Source organism: Onychomys torridus, chromosome 22 (genome assembly GCF_903995425.1).
Source record: "Onychomys torridus chromosome 22, mOncTor1.1, whole genome shotgun sequence".
NCBI lineage: Eukaryota > Metazoa > Chordata > Mammalia > Rodentia > Cricetidae > Onychomys > Onychomys torridus.
The window spans coordinates 12394322-12408726 of record NC_050464.1 but is presented as its reverse complement, the minus strand read 5'-3'; the positions used below and the strand labels follow the sequence as shown (position 1 = coordinate 12408726).

The following is a 14405-nucleotide window of genomic DNA, read 5'->3' as shown; positions in this document are numbered from 1 at the left end:
TTAAGTGGGAGCACCAGAGAGGGCTGAGGGCACCCAGTTGGAAATGGGTAAACATCAGGCCTAAGCACTGCAGACTTGACCAAGGCTGAGCAGGAGCTGTGTGTCCAGGCACTTGCCAGGAGTGTGCACCCTAGGCTCTGTCACAGCCCATAAAGGCTAGGAGGTGTGGGCAGCAGTGGCCAGAAGGGATCTCAGTGTATAGGCTGTGGTAGGAGAGCCCAAGGGCCCTGCTGGGGTTGGACCTTTCCTGGGGTTGCAACACGCATACACACACACACACACACACACACACACACACACACACACACACTGCATAGTGGCTGGAAAGTAACAGGACACAGATTGCAGAGTCACAGGCCATCTCTGTCTCAGGCTTGCCAAAGAAGTGACATGGTTCTTGTCATGTCCCTTACTGCCCAAAGGGAGGCTGCCAGGGCAAGGGGGTCGCCAGCCCTCTCACCCCCACTTTAGCCACCAACACACAGAAGGGACCACGCCAGAGCCACACTTTATTCCAGGGGACATGACACAGGGCAGCGGCAGCCCCACGAAGGACCCCTCCCCCAGCTCCCTGGGGCGCAGCTTTGACGAGGACCAGATTGCTCACAGATGTATCCCCCACTAATGCTCCCTAGCTGTCCAGCGGCCAGGACCTGCCCTTTGGGGGGTCCCGTAAAAGGGAGCCCAGCTGACGGGGTGGCCAGAGGGCAGCAAGGGAAATAAATACAGGAGGCTTTAACTACTGGCCTGCCAGCAGCAGTGAGGGCTGGGGGCAGCCACTCCTGCCCATGGCCACCTCTTGGTTTGGGCTCTCATTCAAGGGCCAGAGGGCATGGGTTACAAAGCGGGGGCAGCACCGAACTGGGCACTGACGCCCAAAAGCAGATGGGGACCTCCCTGGCTCCCAAGGAAACCGCTGCTTGGCTCCATGCACAGCACCCTGCAGGCTCCCTCCGGGCTGCTCCAGCCAGCTGTCCCAAGGGCACTGGGCGCTCCAAGCAGGTGGGCCCAGGGCCTGGGCACACAGTTCTCTTGGGGGGAAAAACTGCTCCCAGTCAAAACACTCCCAGTAGCCTAGCTGGGTCAGTCCTAGGGGGAAGGAGAGCTGACCCCTGACCTTTGATCCCTGACTGACACACAGCAGTGCTCAATAAATACTTGTTGACGTGGGGGAGGGAAGGGGAGGCATGCGGCATGTCCCAGAGTGAGTCCCCAGCAGCCAGGCCAGCCCGCTGCCACAGCTGTCCATGGCTGTCCATAGCAGCCCAGCACCAAGTCCTGCCCTGAGGCCAAGATCCCCTCAGGCCAGGAGAGTTAGTAGGGGCCTGCTCAAGTAGGGAGGCAGGGCTCCCAGCAGCAGGAAGGTGGGTGGGTCAGCTGGGCATGGCTAGAAGCAGCATGACAGGACCAGGGTCAGGTGAGGCCCAGAGTCAAGTCTGCCTTCAACTTTAATGAGGTTCTGAAGAAATGCCTGTCCAACGGGCTTGCCTGAGCCCCACCTGGCCGTGCCTGGGCTGCACCAAGGAGCAGGGTGTGGGCCAGGAGGCTGGGCTCCCCTACTGTCCAGTGCCGCCTGTCCAGCCACATGAATGCAGAATCCTGGGGCCTCCGGGCTCTCTTCCTTAGGGTTTATGCTTGAAGTGGGCTTCCACTAGAAACAGGAACGGTCCATCCTTGGGAGCTGCCAGCTCGTTCAGCCTCCCTCCACAGCCCACAGCCTACCCTCCACTGCCTGCCTGGGGCTCAGGGTGCAGACACAGAGCCACACTTCACCTATGGCCCTCCCTGACACCCCCGTACCCCGCACCTACACCCCTCACCTGCGTACTCCTGAGGCAGCATGGGCCTGTCCACCACCTTCTGGAAGGCTGCAATCCACGCGTGCTGGTCTGCCTCCGTCTCACAGGTGAACAGGAATTTGCGGTCGGGGGTGACAATGGTTATGCCGTGGGGCCAGTGGTGGCCCTGGGTAGATGGCGGGAGCCCCTCCAGCACTGTGTAACCACTTTCCTTACTGCCGATGAAGACTTCCCCTCGGGCAAAGGCGTCCTGTGGGTGAGGAGAGGCTAGGGCATGACGGGGGACCCCCTCCTCCCAGCTTCCCCTCCAGACCTAGCCAGGTGAGGCCCTAGAATCTAGGACCCTGAGGAACCCCAGCCCCATCATCTCACTAGTCACCCCTGAAACGGGTCAGTCGGGGGGACTGTAGCCAGACCTTCCTTACCAGGGGGTCTTTGAAGTACATGAGCCTCCGGTCATCCATGGTAAACCAGCGTTTCCTGAAGCCCTCTGTCTGCTGTGGGTAAGGGAGGGTGGGGAGCAGTCAGCAGGCCCAAGGTGTACCTCTGCCCAAACCGACCACCACTCAACACCCAGAGGGCAGGGCCTCACGGGGTGCCACTCTGGCCAGCCAGTGCATGCAGGGCCCTGGTCATGCCTGAGACCCAGGTTGGGGTCCAGATCTTGAATATACTCCACCTCCATGTTGCCGAGCAGATGTGACAGTCCTTACTGAAGCTGACCTAAGCCCTAATACCTGCGACCAAGTCACTAGTCTGGATCCTGGGTCCTCATCCCAGGACCAGAACACAGACAAGGGGACTCAAGGACCATTCTGAAATTCAAGGTCACAGGACAGAGTAGCCAGCACTAGGATGTACCTGGAAAAGGACTGGTACTATGTCTGTGCCCAGTGAGTCCAGTGACCCAACACACACACACACACACACACACATACACACACACACACACACACACACACACACACACACGGTGACCCCAACCCCTCAGCCAGCCACCCAGCCTGACCCCCAAGCAGCCTCCAGACAGACAGAAGCAAGATGGCTGACCTTGAACAGGCCTAGTAGACTGCTGCTTGGCACCTACCTTAGGCCCCGTCTTCTCCATGTAGCCTTCCTTCAGGTAGTTCCTAGAGAGCTTGGGCACCAGCTGGGGCAGAAGAGATGGTGGTGAGGCCCACCCTGGGCCATCCCCTAGACTGTGCACCCGGCATGGCATGTCCCCCTGCAGCTGGGGGCCAACCCCAGAGTGAAGAACTGCAGTTAACCCTGGTACCTCTCTAGGGACCTACCTACCCCTGGTCAGTCCTGTGAGCCAACCCCAATGGCTACCTCCCCACTCCCTCACCCAGCAGGTGGCTCTGGGGCAACCACTCACATCTGCGTCGCTGGCTCCCGGGAAAGCCACCTGCAGGTAGTGGAAGCGGGCTGCTCGCAGCGCATTGAACCAGTCCACGATCTCCTGAGGGCCGAAGCTGTGGTGAGTGGCGACTGCCGAGCCTCTGTCTCCTCCACAGACCCCCTCAGCTGGGCTGGTACTCTGAGCAGCCTCACTGAAGGATGGGACGAACCCCCATTGCCTACCCCTCATTGCACCAAGATGGGGCAGTCTGGTGGCCAGGATCAGGGAAGAGGCTGAGGCAGGGGACTGAGTGGGGCTGACATCTGAGCTCTACACATCACAGGTACCTCTCTGCACCCAGCTCTTTCTGCCCCTCTCCCACATCCTGCGCACATCTGGGGTCTCCCAGGCGTGACGGGTTCACAGTGGCCTGGAGCTGTGACCATGTCCCTATGTTGCTGCCACGCCAACATAGGGACCCCCAACCCCACCTACCTTACTCAGAACCAGTCCATTTTTGTCTTCCCAGACAGCCTGAGCCCAGCTTGTGCCCCCACACCTCTTCCTTGGCCTTTTGGGCTTCTCCTCAGCAGCTCAAGACACTAGCTCTCACAGCCGGCTCTCACAGCCCTGCCCACACGTCCCCACCCACAACTGGCCCTACCCACTTCCTCATTTGGTCCCACCCCCCGACCTTCGAAAGAGCTTGACTGACCTCTTCCTCCACACTCATCTCTTCTTCCCTGTCTTGCCCTCCCTGTGCTGTCCACCCCACACTAAGGGAGAGACCCAAAGCCTCCTGTTGCTGATCACCTTCCTTGGCCATGGCTCACACTTAATCCAGCATCAGCCCTCCCAAACCCTGAGCTTTCAGGAAGCAGCTTGCTCCCTCTGCAGGTAACGGGGCACCACAAATTCAGCCTTGGCCCTGTCCATTGCTCCCAGGCTCCTTCTCCTTCCTGGTTCAAGGTGGGTTCAGGGCTGGGGAGGTGGTGGATAAAATGGGTGCTTTGCAAGCATGAGAATCTGAGTTTCAGCTCCAGCACATCCATTCCAAAGCCTGGTGTGGGGACATGTGCTGGTAATGCACTGGGGAGGGGGAGGCAGATCTGGGGCTTGATGCCCAGCCAGCCTAGTTTAACCAGTTACACCCAGGCCAATGGGAGACCTTGTGTCAACAACAACAAAAACAAAAACAAAAACAAACAAACAGGTAGGGCTATGCCGATGGCTCAATGGGTGAGGTGCATTTAGAATTGAATTTGAAGGGAGTTGGGGATTCAGCTCAGTGGTAGAGCGCTTGCCTAGCAAGCCCCAGGCCCTGGGTTCGGTCCTCAGCTCTGGCAAAAAAAAAAAAAAAAAAAAAAAAAGAACTGAATTTGAATGCCCAGAACCCATGTAAAGCCAGACACAGTAGAACCCGACGCCTGTAATTCCAGTGCAAAATGGGAGGAGAAGACAAGAGATGGAAGTTCACAGGCCAGCTAGTCCAGCATGTGCAGTGATGGGCGATGAGACCCTGTCTCAAATGAGGTGGAAGATGAGGACCTAATACCCAAGGTTGCCCTCTGACCTCCACATGCACCAAGTGACGCACGTGTGCCTGCACTCACATATACTGTACACATACATGTATACACATGTGTGCACGCGTGCACACGCTCGCACGCACACACGCACACAAACACACACAAAACTGGGGCCTGACACTCCCCACAGCACCCTAGAACTTGTACCTCTCCTCACTCCCTCCTGCCCCGGGACCTTTGCACACTCTCTATGTTCTTTGGAAGACTATCTTCCTCATCAGAGCTCCCCACTTATCACAGTTGGGGATCTAGCCCCCTGATGTCTGTACCCTGCCCTGATGCTCAAAGGTGGAAAATGTTAACATAGGCTCAGCACAACAGGTGCCGCAGCTGTCCTTGGAGAGCTGAAGGGGTGCTGGGGCCCCCACTGTGGAGGAACACAGTGTCTCAGTGGCAGAAAAGCCCCTCATGTCCTCCCAGGAAGCATGAGGGTGGAGGCCTGGAGTAAATGACTCCTCTCACACCCTGAACCAGGTCTCAGGTCTTATTGGAACCAGCTAACATCACTTGAGACTTTTTTTTTTTTCTTTTCTGAGACAGCCTCACTGTGTATCCCTGACTGTCTTGGAACTCACTCTGTAGACCAGGCTAGCCTCCAACTCAAGAGATCCACTTATGTCTACCTCCCGAGTGCTAGAGTCAAAGCCAAGCGCCACTATGTCTAGCCTACGCTTGAGAGATTTCTATTAAAGGCCTAAATCCACAAGACACAGAGAACAGCCATAGGCTGGAAGCTAGCCAGTAGATGAGCTGGCGGGAGTGGGCAGGAGCCCCAAGATAGACACGCCAGCTGCCCAGGGAGAGCTGAGATGGGCTGATGTATGTGGCCCACCGAGGGACCCATCTAGGTCACTCAGGGCCTGCAAGTAGCTTCCCTATAATCCCAGAGACAGGGTCCCCAGAGCAAGCTGGCTGCTAGACTAGTTGAATCAGTGAGTTCTGGGTTCAACTGAGAGACCCTTCCTCAATGAATTAGGTGGAGAGTGACTGAGGAAGACTCCCAGCATGAAGCTTGGGCTGCCACATAAATGGATGCATGCGTGTGCACCTGCACTCTCTTATTGCTTTCCAGACAAGGTTCCTCTGTGTAGCCCTGGCTGTCCTGAACTCGCTTTGTAAACCAGGCTGGCCTCGAACTCACAGAGACTGCCTCTGCCTCCCGAGTGCTGGGATTAAAGGTGTGCACCACCACGCCGGGCTGCATCTGCTCTCTTATGTACTCACACACATGAAAAAAACATACACATGCCACAAAGACATTTTTAAAAAGGAATAAAGAAAAAAGTGTGGGGCTGGAGAGATGGTTCAGAGGTTAAGAGCACTAACTGCTCTTCCAGAGGTCCTGAGTTCAATTCCCAGCAACCACATGGTGGCTCCCAACCATTTGTAATGAGATCTGGCGCCCTCTGCTGGCATGCAGGCAGAACACTGTATACATAATAAATAAATCTTTAAAAAAGAAAAAAGTGTGAATGTAGATAAATGAGTGAGAGAAGTCTCAGCACTAACAGCCGAAAGGCAGGACTTCCAGAAAGAGGATGGGAAGAGAGAAAGGAAAGAAATCTTTAAAGAAAAGCCCACTAGCCTTGTGGACATGGGCTGGACAAGAAAACAGAGGCTCAGTGCTGGGAACATCCTAACTTGAATTCTCTTTCTAGCCAAAGTGCAGTGAGCAAAAGGTAAAATTCGGGTTGGAGATTTAGCTCAGTGGTAGAGCACTTGCTTAGCAAGCGCAAGGCCCTGGGTTCAATCCTCAGCTCAAAAAAAAAAAAAAAAAAATTCCAGAGAGAAGTTCTCAGACCACTCACCTCCCAGACACACCGTCTGAGAAAGCTTCCGCAGTGTGTGCTCCAGCCAAGATGGCATAACGCAGCCCAGACTGAACCAAGACAGGGAAGGAGGAGGTGAGGCCCCCAAACAGTCCACCCATGTCCCTTGATGTCCAGACAGCCCTAGAGCTTGGGTGGGCACAGGCCACTACAGGCAGACATGGCTGTTTATCACAGGTAAATGAGACCCTGTACTAGATGGAGTAGATGTACTCAGACTACACTAGTGTTTTTAGGTAGTCACAGGACACAGACCCTAAATATGGTATGAGTAAATACCTCACAGGAATGATGGCACAAGGGAGCAAGAGCAGGGGAGGCCACCAGGCGGTGGTGGCGCACACTTTTAATCCCAGCACTCGGGAGGCAGAGCCAGGCGGATCTCTGTGAGTTCGGGGCCAGCCTGGTCTATAGAGCGAGATCCAGGACAGGCACCAAAACTATACAGAGAAACCCTGTCTCGGAGAAAAAAAAAAGAGTAGGGGAGACCTTTACTGTCCCAGAGGTCACCAAATCAGACAGCATGTTTAGAGACGTGGTAACTTCCTGAGGGATCAGCCCAAACTCCAGCTTCCTAGTCTTGACGAAACACTCACCTCTGCGCACACACACACACACACACACACACACACACACACACACACACGCACGCTCGCTTTGATGAAGCACACATCAAAGCTCCAGCCACAAGATACGGGGGCCCCTCTGCCTGGCAGTCCTGCTGTAGATAAAGGTATAGACTCTAGGGTTTGCCTGCAGTGTCTTTTTTTTTTTTTTTTTTTTTTTTGGCTGCAGCATGGAGGGCAAGGTTGGATTAGTGCCCCACCCCTGGGGGGAAGTGCACTGCCCCACCTCCCCCCACCCACCTAGTGGCACCCACCTTGCCATCTTCATGGTAGATAAAGATATTGCGTGTACTGTTGTCCTTCAAGTAGGTGACCTGCAGGCCATGGGGGTGGCCAATCTTGCCCGGCTGGAAGGTAGCATTCAGGTGCTCAATCTTCATGACAGCCTTGGGCTCCTTGGCCTGTGAAGGAAGGCTAGTGGGAACCCCAGACAACCAGCCACTGTCTAAACAAGGGAGACTAGCAGTACCCATGCTGTGCTGTGCAGCCTTAGGCAAGTTCCTTAACCTTTCTGAACCTCCCCCACCCCACCACCCCACCCCCGCACGCCAGATTCCTAGCCTGTGAATGGAAGATCCATGTCAACTTCCTTGGGTGATGGGGGACTAAATGACATCTGTGGGGGACACTTGGAATCTGGGAACCTTTCCCCTAATCTGTGACCCTTCTTCTCCATTCTATTCTGACCCAGTTCTTGTTTGCCTGTGCATCTGGAGCTTGTGATCTGAGACTGTTCACCAAGACCCCAGGATCCTAGCTATTGTACTCTTCCCAGACCAGTTCATCCAGGTCATGTGCAGGCAAGGAGGCTCTTTCTGTGGTCCTGGCTGGCTCCAGGGAGATGTGTGACTAGCCCCGTCCCTCCATCAGACTTTAAGTCAGGGCACTTTTCCAGGTATGTGTTCTGGTGTCCTCCACCCCAGAAGGTGGCCCCTTCTTGGTGCCAAGGGTCCCAGAGAAAGGGCCACTATGTACTTGACTGTGTGCCCCTATAGAGGTTGCTAAATCTCTCTGAGCCAGTACCTGACAGACAAGGCAGGTGAGGAAGCTGCCATCTTGGATAATAGCACCACAGACTGAGCGCTCTCTCAGGCTGCCACACCTCACCTTCCATCCCTCTATCCAGCCAGCCCCCACAAACACACAAGGCTGCAGCCATCCACCTCCGAGTGGGCCCCGCCCTGCAACGGTGACCCAGAGCCAAGAACTTCACAACCTGGTACCCCTCATAGCTGACCCAAGGCACTATCACTGACTGTTTCTGGAAGCATCCACTAGGGGGAGCCTCTGGCTTCCCAGGACCATTCTCAGCAGGCCCACACCAGGCCTGGCTCCTGGAGGCTCCAGGAAGGGACAGGGGTCATTCCTGGATGGGGGCTGGGGAGCTCATACACATATGGCATTTCCCCAGGGGGAGCCATCATGAGGGGTATCCCCTGGGAAGACTGATGGAAGGCAGCCACGCCCCTGAAGGGCTAACACACAGCCCTGCAGACCCAGGGGAGGTCAGGACCCCGCGTGGGAAGGTCACCCTTCACTGCATGCCAGGCTCACGTCGTTTTTGTTGAAGTATTTCAGGGCACCCTCTCGTTCCGTCAGCACAAACTTCCGGCTTAAGAACTGCCCGTTGTCCCGGCCACGCTTCCAGAGAAGGCCCTCACGGTATCCTGGGGAAGAGAAAAGCAGTCAAGGAGTTTCCACCTAGAAGACTCTGACCCTATCCTAGGGACCCTCTTCTGTGGAGTGGACACAGATGAGGCTGCCTGTCTGCCCTGCCAATGGCCTGAGACCTACTGCCAAGAGACTTCTTAATGTTCCAGTTAGACCACAGGTTCTAGGCCCAGGCCACCTTTGCCCACTCAGACCCTCCCATCTGGACAAGCTAACTAAGAAGCAGGACCTCGGGATGTAGTAGGGAACATTGGGTTTGAGATGGCCCAGGGCTTCCAGGAGGGTCTAATGTCACAAAAAGAAAGAGGTACTACGGCATGAGAAGGGACAGAAAGGGACTCAGTCACTGGCCACATAAAGCCAGGAGTCAGAAGGACCCTCCCAGAGCCCTAGGCCCATGATGCTGGGGTTGGCTAGCTCTGGGACTCTGGTACAGTTCCGCCCCAGGGCAATTATATGCTACTTCACTGTTTGCAAAAACAGGCACCCTCAGAAGATCCAGCCTTCCTGGTGCCCTCAGTTCCCTCCATGCGGCCCAGCTTTGCTGTGTTGCCGTGGCGGGTCCCATCCATCTACAAGGAGATGACGTCATGGGCTCACTGTCCTGCCCCACCCCACCCCCTTCATGGGACACTCCAGGTGCTGTGTGGGCATTCGCCGGTGAATTGCTGGGGGATGCCTGCATTGCTTGAAACTTCTGGATGTTGCAAGCCTCCCTGCAGGTGGACACGCACCTGGTGGCCATGTCCCCTTGGGTGGGCAGAGTACAGGGCCATGAGCTTTGCCATCTCCCTCTTTGCTGGGTATCAGAGTGGCTTTCTTTGGCAAAGAAGGTCCCAGCAAATCTTGTCTGTGCGCAGTGTGCTCGAGGGTGGGCATGCAGCTCCTGTAACACTGTCTCCAGCCAGCCAGACCCTGACTGCCAGGCCAGCTCAATCTTGGCCACCAAACTCCCTCCCCCAGCATCTCCTCTGCTGCCTACTGCTGGCAGGGCAGCCCTGTCCCTGCCACCAAATAAACACAAGGGGCTATTTTCTGTGCTCTCAGAGACATGTGGCCATAAAAAGGCAGCAGCCTGGCGTCAGGGAAGGGGCAGCTGGCGCCCATGGGACTATCAGTCTCAGGGCGTGCCAGAAGGGGCCTGCTCCCTCCCCCAGCTTCTCAAGAGCTGGGGCCTCTTTGAAGCTGGGGAGTGGCTGGTGGGCCTTGCATCTCTTCCTTGTCCTAGCCTCAGCAGGCAGGAAGAGTACAGGAAAGAATCTTGCTGTACTTGGATACCGGGCCACCAACACTTCCCCTTAGGCCAGGCAGGACCCACTTAGAATGTTTGTTGACTGGCTCCTGGAACGCCTAGCCTAGATGGATAATAAGTCAGCTTGGCCTTCCTTCATCTTCCTTCAAGATTCTCTTGAATAGCTGGGCATGTAATCCAGAAGTGGGGTGTCGCGGGTTGATAAGACTGGATGCAACAGCTCCCCACCCCCACTACCTCCAGAACCTTCCAGCCATGTTTTATAGCAAGTACCAAGGAGCGCATAGGAATGAGCCTCTAGCCTGCTGTTCCCATAGTTGCCAGCAGGTGGCAGGAGCACACCGGGAGGCACAGTTTCCCCGTGCTGGGCTAGACTGATCCCTGCTGACCCTTTGAGGCTCCCACAGAGCATCAGGCTTAGTGCCCTGAAGCAGTGGGTCCTGCGGGCCAGGTCCATGTCCAAAGGACATCCTGTGGGCCCGACCAGTTTTCCCAATAAGCTGCCGCCATGCCTATTTTCAGGCAATCCATACAAGGGATGTTTTTTGAATGATGCTAACAGCATCCCTGGCCTGGCCCTACAAGAGTCCAGACCTTTTTCAGAGCTCTGCTTCCCTCTTGGTACCATGGGAATCTGACCAGCTAAGGGCTGAAAGGTGGTGAATCTTTGCCCAGCTCCACCGGCCTGACTGGATGGCCCCTACCCACCCCACTCAGAGTCCTTGGTCAGCAGCCCAGCCAGGCTACCCTTCTGGGCACACTTGAGACCAGATAGGACCAGGAGTGACCATTCTATGTGAAAGAACAAGCTGACCCTGAGGCAGAGGCTGGGAAGTTCAGTCAGCATTGATTAGATGCCTATGGCTTGCAGGGCTGGGACCAGCTGCGGAGGTTGGAGGGACACGAGCCACATTCCGCCGGGACTGTTTCTGCATACGGGATGCATACAGGCTCAGTATCACCCTGAGGAAGTCACCATTCCCTGGCACCACAAAGCCCATCACAGACTGACCTTCCTCGGGGAGACAACAAAGGGCTGTGGGTTCTGCTGCAGGGCTGTGGCCATATAGGGCACAGCCAATGGGCAATCAGGCTGGAGGTTTCTTGGTGTTTTTGAGTTGCTGGGGGTGGGGAGGGGGTGTCTTACTTATGTAGCCCAAGCCGGCCTTGAACTCATAATCCTCCTGCCTAGGCCTCTGGAGTGCTGGGGTGACAAGTGTACCATACCTTACCTGGGGGCTTCACTCTTTTGTTTTGTGGTTTTGTTTTTTGTTTTTTTGAGACAGGGTTTCTCTGTGTAACAGCCCTGGCTGTCCTGGAACTCGCTCTATAGACCCGGCTGGCCTCGAACTCAGAGATCTGCCTGCCTCTGCTTCCCAAGTGCTGGGATTAAAGGCATGCGCCACCACCGCCCAGTTTGGGGGCTTCACTCTTGATCCTCACAAACCAGAAAGAACCCAATGTCTCTCAGTCTTGTGGGACATTTAAGCAACTGTGGTGTCCTGTGTGCCAGGTAGATGGCCTGCCACCCACAGGATGAGTTCCAGGCAGCAAGGCAGGTGGAGGAGGCCAGGCCCTGGGGTGCACGGCACTGCGCACTTCCCCTCAGCACACAGGCGAGCTATGCTGCAGGGGCGGGAGAGGGCACTGTGTATCTATCTTCTGCACTCAGAGTTTCATAACCTGCAAACTCCAAGAAGTGCATTTCAAACAGAATATGCAAAGTGTATGTAAATTGTGCGGTATATATGTAAACTGTGCGTTTGTTTTTAATTCAGGGCAATGAGCACATGGTCTTGCCGTGAGAGTGACAGGAAGCTGGCTAAAGGGTGAGCCCAGTGGATGTTCCATACTCAGGACTGCTGTGGGACCCTCCTGAGTGGGAGAGATATCACATCATCTGGCCTCTCCCACTGGGGTATTACCAATGCAAGGTTGGGCACAGAGCCAGGCCTCAGAGGCACCAGAGAAACTGAGGCTCCGTGACCTTACCCCAGACTGGGTCAACCATACTCAGCTTCTGGCTGGGGGTTCTGCCTGCTTCTGCTGGCAACCATACCCATCAGAACTGTTAACTCCCGTTCTGGGTATCTGACGCCCTCTTCTGGCCTCCACAGACACTGCATTCGTGTGTTGCATAGACGTATGTGCAGGCAAACACACCCAGGAGGCTCAGACTCTGTGAGTGCTCTCAGGGCTCAGCCTCTCCCGGACCACTGCTGTGGCCTCTTGGGTTGTCTTAAAACTCTGGGTCCCTTCTGCGCCTGTGAGAGAGGCCAAGAGCAGGCTTGTGTGTGTGCAGGTCCAGATTCTGAATTGCCAGCCTGCTGCCACCTCACAGGGACACTCCAGCAGCTCCAAGGAGGTCGGAGGGGCCACAGGGACCACGTGGCTGACAGGGATGAGATCAAAGCTCATGAACCCCTTGAGTCTTCATGTGCCTGCCGCACCTCCTTGGCACGTTTGGCCCCCACTCTGCCTGTGCCCTGGAGCCTTGTTTTCCATTTTAGGAATCTGGGGTCCTGGCAGCAGGTGGACAGCAGGTGACCACCATCCACTCACCCCTCCATGCTACTTCCTGTCTTGGCTCTAGTTCCCATTCTCCCTGCTGTGTCTCCTTGGGAAGCCTTTCCTCTCTGATTGGCCACATTAGGGAGGCTTCCACAGCCCTCTGCGCTGGTCCAGTTGGGCTTCCTGACCTGAGGTGGGGTCAGGCAGGGTCCTCCTTTGGGGCAAAGTGACACCTCTCAGGGCCTGGCTTCTTTAGGGCTCCACGTCATGTGTCCCCAGGATGCAATGTTCTAGCTTGGAGATGCCCGGGGTGTTCTGGTCGCTCGCAGGGACTCTTCCATGTGAGTGTCACATTCCTTCCTGTGGTTGCTTCCTTGTCTGCTCCAGAGCCAGCAGAGCACAGCCCGCCACACCAGGCACTGGGGTTCTGAGCTATGCCCCATCTTGTACATGAGTCCCCTGGAGATACTGTTCACAATAGAGTCACACAACAGCCAACAGGAAGCCCCGAGACAGGACCTCACCAGCTGGTCTCATAGAGAGGGTGGCAGGGGCCCCTCACTGCCGCCCATCTCTGGGCCTCAGTTCCCTCACCTTCTCAAGGGTCAGGACTGAGGTGAAGCTAATGGAGACAAGATGGCCCCCGTGGTCCAGCAAGGCCCCCAGACCTGCCCACTGAACTCGGAGGGGCTGAGACATGGGACCCAGAAGAGGCCTGGTACTTACTTGTGGGCAGGCTGGCTGACCTTGCCAGTGACCCCTCCTGTGGAGCCCATCACATGGACAGATCCAAGGGCACTATAGGCACCAAACTTTGAGGCCTACACGTGGGACATGCCTACAGCCACACGGAAGACACAGCCAGGAAATGGGGTTACCTAGTCCAGCGATGCCCAACCCATTACAAAGGCCCTGACCCCCTCACCTTACCAGCCACCCCAGGGTGCTGCACCCTGGCCACGTGCCCACCACGTGTCATGATTTAACGACTCCCCCAAACACCACTGTGCTGAGCACACTAGCTTTACCATACAAGGAGTAACTGAGGCCAAATAGAGCTCTGCCACTAAGAGAGCCTCACCTCTCTCCCTCCCTATTTGCACAGTGACATGTGGGACAAAGGTCAGGAAGGCAGCAGTCCTGAGATGTCCCTGCCTGGCACAACCAGGCATCCCATGGAGGGAAAGGGGTTACCTACCTCCTGGAGGGACCCAGGCAGGAAGCCATGTCTGTTGGAGGGAGGTGGCGGCCTGGTCCTGGACAACAAAGGCCATTGTCTACATGCCCTGTCGCCCACCCTACCTTGTGAAAAGCAGCCACTGAGGCTTGGCAGGAGCCAGGGCGGCTGTCACCCAGTCACCTACAGGGCAGTGCTGGGGAGGGACAGGTATAAGGCAAGGTGGACGCAGATGTGAGGGCACACCCACAACCCTGACATCTCCAAGTTTCAGAGGAGAGTTTAGGCACTCCAGACAACTGTGAGCTTGGCTGAGGGATGACACACAGAGAAGAATGTGGCAGGGCCCTATGATCACATGACTCCTCTTGCTGAGGGACAAGCATACCTGTAACCCAGGACCAGCCCTCAAAGCCTTGGACCTGCAGATACATCACAAAGTCCAGGCCACCCACACAGAGGCCTGCCTCCACCTGCTGCTTCCTCACCCACACAGCTAGCCCAGGTATTGGAGAGGATGCCAGGACATGGGGGTCTCGACCCAGCAGCCTCTGTCACTGGCAGGTCAGGAAATGCAATGGGGGATGTAAGTGAGCCACTGGCACCTGC

General features: G+C 56.0%; 1 protein-coding gene across 1 annotated transcript in view; it reads right to left on the bottom strand.

Annotated features, from left to right (window-relative positions):
• Window positions 1–489: 489 nt before the first annotated feature.
• The window catches only part of Adap1 (ArfGAP with dual PH domains 1), a 52266-nt gene continuing 38350 nt past the window's right edge, over window positions 490–14405 (bottom strand). Inside the window, exons 5-11 of the mRNA XM_036172687.1 lie at window positions 8740–8852; window positions 7440–7586; window positions 3178–3261; window positions 2887–2949; window positions 2225–2296; window positions 1821–2049; window positions 490–1651 (exon numbers count right to left, since the gene is read on the bottom strand). Of these exons, the coding sequence (XP_036028580.1) occupies window positions 1623–1651; window positions 1821–2049; window positions 2225–2296; window positions 2887–2949; window positions 3178–3261; window positions 7440–7586; window positions 8740–8852 (737 nt within the window). The 3' untranslated portion in view covers window positions 490–1622. The remainder of the gene's footprint in view (window positions 1652–1820; window positions 2050–2224; window positions 2297–2886; window positions 2950–3177; window positions 3262–7439; window positions 7587–8739; window positions 8853–14405) is intronic.